The sequence below is a fragment of the Epinephelus lanceolatus genome, chromosome 18, assembly GCF_041903045.1.
Source record: "Epinephelus lanceolatus isolate andai-2023 chromosome 18, ASM4190304v1, whole genome shotgun sequence".
Classification (NCBI taxonomy): Eukaryota; Metazoa; Chordata; class Actinopteri; order Perciformes; family Serranidae; genus Epinephelus; species Epinephelus lanceolatus.
In genome coordinates this window covers 8310536-8319828 of record NC_135751.1, presented here as the reverse complement: position 1 = coordinate 8319828, position 9293 = coordinate 8310536, and the positions used below count along the sequence as shown (strand labels likewise).

The following is a 9293-nucleotide window of genomic DNA, read 5'->3' as shown; positions in this document are numbered from 1 at the left end:
TAACTAGTTTACTGCATAGACTGTAGAAATAATGGATGTAGTAGCTTTGACGTCACCAACTGGTTTGTGGACTGCTGTTTTGAAACATTGAGTTCGGCATTTCAGCTGTTGCAATCTTGACACTCACTTCTGGCACTGAGGCTGAGCATTTTAACTTGGGGGTCTATGCAGATTCAGTCTGTTTTGAAGCCAGCCCTAAGTGGCCATTAGAGGACCTGCAGTTTTTGGCACTTCCATATTACTTTATATTTCAGCCCTTGAGTTTGCTGCTTGGCTTGTTGTAAGATGGCTGCACCCTGCTGGTGGAAATGTGAACTACGATCTGGTTTTCTAACAAATCTAGAGGGATATCAAGTTTGATTGCAGTATCATGTCTTGCCTAAGGAAAAAATCAAACAAACCACAGTCACATTGTTCAATGTTTCATCACCTCTGTAAAGTGACAACTGGTAATTCAAAGTGACGGAGCAGATAAATGTTGAATGATGTTAAATGAATATAGCTTGGTCATTCAACTCTCATTATTGTATGTATCATAATTAATATTTTTTAGGAAACTTTAAGTCAGTCAATATAACTCCAACGAAGGAGTTATAGTTAGAGTTAGAGTTATAGGAAGCTTCATTATATGTGGTCAACAGGTGCCTAACAGTAAATAGTAGACCTGTGCCCCCCTAAGGGGTCAATCCAGCAATGTGTGTAAAGTTTTTAAAAAGTATGCAAAAAAATAATTTAGATGTTTTATCATACACATAATATATTAACTCCTTAAATATTTATTTTACTGGTGGCACAGTAGTGCAGTGGTTAGCATTGTCGCCTAACAGCAAGAGGTTTCCTGGTTTGAGCTGTGGGGCCGCCCCTCTGTACTGAGTTTGCATGTTATCCCCATGTGGACTCTATCAGGGTACTCCAGCTTCCTCCCACAGTCCACATGCAAGTTAGGTTAACTGGTCACTTTAAACTGGTGTGGATAGTGTGAATGGTTGTCCTGTCTCTATGTGTCAGCCCTGCAATAGTCTGGCGACCTGTCCAGGGTGTACCCCGCCTGTTGCCCAATGTCAGCTGGGATAGGCTCCAGCCCCCCTGCTACCCCCAACAGGATAAGCAATATGGGAAATGAATGAATAAATGTTTTTGAAGAAGTAAAGCTGTGTTTTTCATTGAACCACCCAAGTTCATCATGGTTCTTTGAAACCCATTTTGATGTATTTCAATTAAGACCTTGTCACTGTGGTTGATCACATCATTCTCTTTATGTTATTTTATCTTATGGCTAATCTACAACTTCATTTAGCGTCTTATGTTATCAAAGCAATAGAAATAAACTTTCCACATTCTTATTGAGAGTTAGATGAAAAAATTAATACCACTCAAGATAGAGTGGTATCTATCTTTTCATCAGTCCCTATGAACAGATTCTGCATATGTATGCAGAATCTGTATAGACGATGGGACAAGATTCTGGTATCAAGTTAGTTTCTGTTTTTTCTTTGTAGTCTGTTTATAGTCTGATTAGTACTAACCAATCACATTTGAATTGCAATTAAACAGTCCATGAGGAGATGCAAAACACATGTCAAAATGCAATCTTTTTTTGTAGAGATTATCCAAAATGACCAGTGCATGGAAGAGGAAGTCTTGGCCTGGGTATGATTATGCCTGATCAGCCTGAAATATTGGCCCTCAACCCCAGAGGCTTTATCACCATCAGATGATAGCAGATGGGTTCTGAGGTTGTCTTCCTATCCAACAGCAAGAAAGATGATAAGTGTGTTTCTTAAAGGGGAACCCAAATTAAGAATTTCAATGTGTTATTCCCTGGGAAAGTTCAATCAGTATTTGTGAACATGAGCTACTCTCTTAAAGCCAGAAACCAGAGAAGAAAGTCTCAAACTCATGATGTCATAGGGTATATAGTCTGGAGCTGCCCATAGACAATGAATGGAAGCCTGATTTTGTGGATCCACAAGATGTTTGTTTTCTTTTTTATACCCCTGTGAGCTTTATTCTATTTTAGTGGTCTCAGCTGTAAAACAGAAAAGAACATTCCCCTGGGTGCTCTCAGTGTCATCTAGAACATCTTCCCTTATTCATTGTCCATGGAGAAGCTTCAGACTTTATACACTGTAACATTACAAATTTGAGTTTCAGCATTCTAGTTTTTGGATTTGAGAGAGCATTGTTCATGTTAACTTATATTTTTGGACTTTCTTTGACCATAGGAATAACATTTGAATTTTGAAAATAGGCATCATTCCACTTTATATGTAAAACTACTCCTCAGTTTTATTTGCTTCATTTGTATACATACCTTTTAAAAAAAAAAGTTTTAATGTTTCAAAGGTAAAATGTAAATTCAAGTATTTTATGTTGAATGTATCTGATAATATATGTATATTTTATTCAAATAAATTTCTTAGTTGTTTTTTTTTTTTGTAAGTATTCTTGTCATCTTTTTTCACATGCATGTATAACTCAGATATGACCATGGGGAGTTTTAAGATGGGTGGTCTCATACAACCATAAATAATGACTGGACTGGGCCTGGTGGTGCAATAATAACTCAGAAATTTAGAGCTGAGGAATCGGCAGCTATCTTGAATCTCCCTTTCTATTTCTGTCCCTGGCATTCCCTGGTTCAGTGACACACTTATCTATTTTTGCAGTAGCCCTCTAGATGACTAAAATATTACTATCTCTCTTCTTTTGCAGTCTCACGATGTCTTAATCTATCCAATGCCAGTAATCCAATACAACTAAAGAGCCTAAAAATGACCCCAGCTAAATCAACATCATTCAGTTCAATCATTTGTGACACTGTCAACAAAATATAACACGCTCAGCAACAGTGGTGTTAAATGTTTTGAGATTGAACAGAATTACATTAATTCATCAACACTAATACTGTTGCTAAAATTACAAAAACAGCAGAGTAATAGATATTGTTTTGACTATTTTGTCCCAGCACACAGTGAGAAGCAGTAGTGAGAAATGCCACAGTGTAGCAGCTGTTTTCAGCCAATCACATGCGAGTGGGTTCACTGTTTGAGCCAATAATACGAAGGCAGTTTTACAGTATAACGCCAAAAGACAGCCACAAATAGATATGACACAGGCTCCTTGTAATGTCAGCATGCCTGCTTCACACACACACACACACACGCACACGCACACACACACACACACACACACACGTGTAGATAGACTCTGGTAAATGTTAACGCTCTGAGCTCATCCCTGGAAGAAGCAGTGATGAAGCCCTGTAACCTCAGACAAGACAGGTTTTGTTCACACTGCTGATTGACATGCTCAGGTCTGAACAGCTGTTGAAGTCTGATTCATATAGTCAATGAAAAGATGTGAGTGGGCACAAATTCACAGAAACTTAGGCAAGGACATACAGAGATGAGATGACATTTTACAGGGTTATGTGCCAACTACTTCTAGGCAAGGTGCAGTCACTTCCTGAAGTCTTGTCATCACTGTGAGGTTGCCAGGTAATTAGTTGGGACTCCTGAAACTTGAATGATTAAATTACTTGAAATCACATGGTATTTTAACCATAGACCATATATAAATATGGACGACATTACATTTCCCCAAAAACAAAGCCAATTGCTCGATTACCCCCTGGTTATTGATGTATCAAGAGATTGGATACAGCACTGGCAGGGAGACCCTGTTATTCCTATTAATGTTGTGCTGTGGCACACAAAGCCTAAAAAGCTCTATTTCTGTGGGATTACCCGGATGATCGAAACTGCTTCTGCACCATTGAGCCCATAAAGCAAGCGCAGTAGTGACTTTTGCCTGCCAAGCTTGCAACTTCTGGTTTAGCGCTTTGCTAACTTGAATGAGCATAAAATAATTTAATCTTGCAGCTCTGCTAGACTTTTCAAATGTTATCAGATTGCATGGCTTAAATCTTAATTGTGAAATGAGTCATTTTATGGGGGTTGTAGAGCTAAAAATGTATTCACTGATTTACAGACATCTCTTCCCCAATGTGAGTCAATGAGAGAAAGTCTTTTTGGGCCCAATAGCGTCAAATGAGGGACTATGGAGTTGTAATTACACTGTCTGACCACTACAAAAACTAGCTTTGACTCGGCACACTTCCTGGGGGCGTGCCTCTGGTGGCTGGCTGTACAATGAGACTGCTACTGCTCAGATTCTGGCCCTAAATAACGGCAGTATCCTGGATATTTTGGCTTTATTTTTATACAGTGGAGACACATTGTCTATCTTAACATGCAGTCTTTGGTTTTAACACTTAAGTTGTTGTACAGATTTAACAAATAAGATATAGCATAATGCATATCTTATTAACTGTGAACATAGCCAGGCTTGCTGTTTCCCCGTTTCCAGTCTTTATGCTAAGCTAAGCTAAGCTAACCGTCTGCTAGTTGTAGCTACATATGTAGCTTACAGACATGAAAGTGGTATCAATCTTTCTATCTAACTCTCAGCATGAAAGAAAATGAGTGCATTTCCCCCAAATTTAACACAGTTTAGTCTGTACCTTTTGATGGAAGGTGTGAGTCAAAATTGCAGCACATTTTTTCATTCATAATTTGATCATGCATTCAATATTCATTCATATATATAGGATTTAGATGATGAGGCTGCAGATTGATACAACTACCAAATATGTAGGAGAACAATGGTGGCTGACACAAAAACATGAATGGCCCTGTCTAGAGCCAGTTTTTGATTTGTCCATTCTGGTAGCAAAAACACAAGGATTCTTTGTTTGAGGTATATACTAATGAAAAAATAATACATGTGACTATATACACACACATACACACACACACACACACACACACACACACACACACACATATATATATATATATATATATATAAATGTATTATGATTAAAATGATTGGCCTAACTTTGTTGGCCACTATTCAGTGTTATTCAAGATCTGATGTTCATTAGGATGTATTTGTTCTTTTCTTTTTTCTTTAATCAAGTCAAAACTTGACATTAAATGGTCACTTTCAACAACAAAGATTCTGTGTGAGATTATAATTTAACATTTTTTAAAGTCATTTTACATACCATCTCTTCTTTTTACCATCATCCAACATATTCTCATACTGCTACATGAAGGTAATGAGCTAGTGTTTATTTTTCACATGCTTGAGAAATCTGTATCTGCATCATAAGTTAAACTCAGATTTAGTATTGCAGTATGAACATGGCCACATGCACAAAAACACAAACAGGATATGACCATGAGCTGTCTTTAGCCTTTTGATGAGTTGCAGGGCATTCCTGACCTCGCAGACACACGCTAACAAACAGCAGTGATCTCATGGGGTGTAAATAGCCCAGTGGGAGTGACGGGGCAGAGCAGCTGAAGTATATAAAGGAGAGAAGTCCTGTGTAATGTTCCAAACTCCAAAAGACTCACAAGAAGAATAACCTCTGGAAGCTGTCAGTTCTTACTCTTCACCAGAGCCTCAAGAAATCTGAGAGAGAAAATCTTCTACCAAGCAACGAAGAGGCTACAATACGCAGCACTCGCAGGTGTCTTATAAACAAAGTCAATTTTTGTCAAGAACTGTCCTCCGACACTGACATGATGTCCCACCACGCCTTGGCCAGCCTGTTCGGCGATGACCCTTTCTTCAGCCAGGAGCGGCTGCTGTGGCCGCTGCGTCACGAGGCTCTCTCTTCACTGCAGCAAGACTTCTTCAACCAGAGAGCTAAACTGGCTGACAGTCTTCTGAGGGAGCTCCACATTGGGCCTCAACTGCTCCAACTTAGCCAGCTGCCCCTCATTCCCTCCACTTTGGCAAGGTATGTACAGTATATGTGTAACTCAGTGGTGGTTACATCTGATTGGCTTTGTTGTAGCAGCATTTTCAAACCTATAGTTGAATTGCAATGGTCAGAATCAGTGGATGAATTGTAAAGTTTTCCCCATGGTTCTGTGTCTTCGAGCAAGTCAAACTGTAACACTACAAGGCTTGTGAGAACAGACTCTCAGCTCTTTAGTTGTTGGAAGGGTGAATGTATCTGTGGGGGGAGCAAAAAAGTAAACTCAGAAAGAATGTCCTGAAGGTCTGCCCAAAGAAGGCAATGTACTTTGTTGCTGGTCCAGATCTGACCTCAATTATACATTCATCATAATACATTTGTGAGCAGACCCAGACTACTCACTACTGTTTAAGGTCTTGGTATGGTCGTTTTGCTCCACATGTGAGTACAATTGCTGTGCTTAGATCTGCTTATACTAATCATACAAGGGGGGGAGAGGAACCAGTCTGATTCAACCAAGTTAAAAAACAAAGGTTAGAAAATGCCCCTCTGTGGAGTCACAGAGCTGATTCGGATCATAGACTGTGTAAAATAATAGCCAGTCTCAAGTGGCCATTTGAGGAGCCGCCGCTTTTGACAATTTTCTTTTAACTACGGAGGTTGCCACTTGATTCTGATCCACATTCTGATTCTCTTTCAGGGTGAGTGATGGTAAGGAGCAGCAGAGAGAGACTACTAGCACAGAGCTGCACAAGGCGGCTCAGCAGGTCACAGAAAACAACGGTGATCTCCTGGTAACCCTAGACGCTCGGGGTTACGCTCCCAATGACATCACAGTCAAACTGGAGGGGCGGAGCCTGGCAGTGGTGGCCATGAAGCAGGCCGGAGCAGAAGAAAGCCAGTCGTGCACCTCCTCCTCCTCATCCTCCTGCGCCGCCTTCTGCTCCTCGGCCTCGTCTCAGATGGGATTCTGTCAGAAGATTGACCTGCCAGCTCACCTGGATCTGTCTGGCCTCTCCTGTTCCCTGATGGATGATGGACAGCTGCGTATCCACGCCCCTGTCGCCAAGCAGCCAGCCAGTGAGGAGCAAGAGGTGCCCATTCGGTTCAAGACATCGCTGGAATTTCCCATTACAAAGGACAAGACAGAAGAGGAGCACAAAGACTAATGCGCAGCAGACTCACACTCCACACAAACACACACGCTGAATGAAAACATATGTTTAAAATGTTTTTATGCCCACACACATACAAACTTCCACTTGACTGTCTTTAATGAGTAAAGTTTACCATTACAAAATGAAGAGAATATTTATTTTATAATTATTTGCAATTTGTATAAACTGTTGAAATAAAATAAAGTGCCACATTTTCAAAAAAAAAAAAATCTTCTATTATTTCAGGGTTTCTATCATAGATCATTACTATTATGGACTTTTGTGACCACCAGATGGTGCCAGCAAACAATTTATACAAAGATAAAACATCCCACGTGTAGGTGAAGTTTAGTTTGTGATGCTGAACACAGAATTTTTTTTTTTGTTTTTTTTGTAGAAAATGAACAGCAGCATTTCTTTCAAGACAGTGGACAGTTTACAGAACATGTTAACAGTTTTAGGAGAGACATTTTGCTTCAATAAGAAATAGTCCTGTTGAAAACTGATAACAGTATTCTCTGGGAATTATCCACTGTAACAGCAATACTGATTTTTGAAAAACAACCTGCCTTTCATTCAAATATTCACGAAAACATTTTTTGCTCAGAGCAACATGAATTCCAATGACCTCCATTGCATTGCAGAAATCTCAGAGGCAGATATCTTAAAACCTGGGTATATAAAAACAAAGCTATCTGCATTTCAAGGTACCACTTTTCCTAAGTTAGAATATATGTTTGTTATTTTTGTGATTTTGTATGGTAGAACATATTGGGTTTTTTATGTCTTATTATTTATTGTATTTTGGGTCACTGCCTCTTGCTGTTGCAGTAATGACAAAACTTGGAAAGATGGAAGTAATCACGAGCAGCACTGATGGCCAACATGACTCAACAGACAAGAAAACAGTGCCATCTACAGAAATTCAGTATTTATCACAACTCCATAACCTAATGCTAATGTAAGGCCCAGTACATTTTACACTACATATCAAAAAATACCAGTCACTGGACCAGGAAGGCCAACTAAGCATCAGCTTTAGCCATAGCCACTGCTGTGACCTCAGGGAGAATGGGTGCACACACTGATGTTGCTGGCTGTACAGAGAGGGTCCTGGCTGTGGCCCACAGGAAAGTGGGGCTAAACGTCCAGCCCTGCCACTTTACCATTTTAGGATCCCACGTCATGTTTTATTCATAAAATAAATGTATTTTTTATCTGATTATAAAGGAGGACGTGATTCTCACTCATGGACGGCATGGATAAGGCAAGGTAAAAGTCAACATTATGTTTATAAGTGTTAATTTTCACTGCTACAGTTATCTAAAAGCCTCATTATTTCATTTCAATCATTTCAATCAGGAGAGACTTGTTCTGAGAGAAAACAGTGGGCTTTTGATGAACTTGTACTGGGCTCTGGATAAGGTGACCGGAGGTGAATGGGGTGGAGGAGGGCATGTTGTGACTGACTTATCAGTGTCATATCTTATCAGTGTCATATCTGTTTGTCATGGATGCTTGAGAGGTGTGCTCTCTCGACCTTAGGCTTTCCACATAGGCCTAAGAAAAGCAAAGAGGCCCCAGAACAGAGCTATACCACCAATATAATACTACAAACGGAAATAAGGTTTTCTTTGACTAAACTGGTCCCGACTGAGCTGCCATCATTGTATCAGACTCCATGTACTTTGCCTGTCCATTAGGTCCAATAAAAAGTGTGTGACACTGACCCCACAGTATCAAACCCCAAATATAATTCATAACATGCTATCAGTTTACAGTCTAATAGTAGCTTACTAATAATGCTTACAATCACCTTTTTTTCTCTATGAGCTCTTTGTTACACCAAAGAACATAAATATAAACATTAACGTGCTACATAAACGTCTGTTAGGCAGCAGAATTTATTTTCCCCACATGGGTCCTGATGATGCAGAATGACAAACACCAAATCACCAGTCTGTCAGTCAGAAGAACTTCATGTTTCCCCCCACTTTGTTCCATTTAAAGGTCAGAGTGAACAGGAACCGAACCAGAAGTAAAATGCAGCAATAAATGCAACAATGCATCATCTTTTTCCCTCCACTCCGGCCCAAATGAACAGAGCTACAGGTCTGAAAGCACCCTAAATATTTTGATTTGATTCAGAATTTTTAAACCCCTAGACCCCTAATCTGTCTGTATTCCTCTCACTGTCTCTGTCTGACCTCAGATATTTTGTTAATTGTCCACCCAGACTGAAATGTCTTCACAGGCTCTACAGGGGTTTGTCAAGTGTAGGTGTTTGTGATTTTGACTGTGCATGTATTTGTGTTATGTGTATGAGTGTTTGCAAGTGCGTATGTTCTTGCATCGCTACA

The 9293-nt window shown here is 39.7% G+C and overlaps 1 protein-coding gene across 1 annotated transcript; it reads left to right on the top strand.

Moving 5' to 3' along the window:
* The first annotated feature begins 5408 nt into the window (after nucleotides 1-5408).
* hspb9 (heat shock protein, alpha-crystallin-related, 9) lies at nucleotides 5409-7163 on the top strand. The gene is made up of 2 exons (XM_033644230.2): nucleotides 5409-5815; nucleotides 6477-7163. Exons 1-2 carry the CDS (start codon nucleotides 5595-5597, stop codon nucleotides 6943-6945), a joined length of 690 nt encoding a protein of 229 aa, XP_033500121.2. The 5' UTR covers nucleotides 5409-5594; the 3' UTR covers nucleotides 6946-7163.
* The last annotated feature ends 2130 nt before the right edge of the window (nucleotides 7164-9293 follow it).

Excerpts from the sequence above, each read along its gene's own strand:
- hspb9 (XM_033644230.2), top strand. The coding sequence starts at position 5,595 with ATGATGTCCCACCACGCCTTGGCCAGCCTGTTCGGCGATGACCCTTTC. Across the intron at positions 5,816-6,476 it reads ATTCCCTCCACTTTGGCAAG|GGTGAGTGATGGTAAGGAGC; the intron begins GTATGTACAGTA and ends ATTCTCTTTCAG.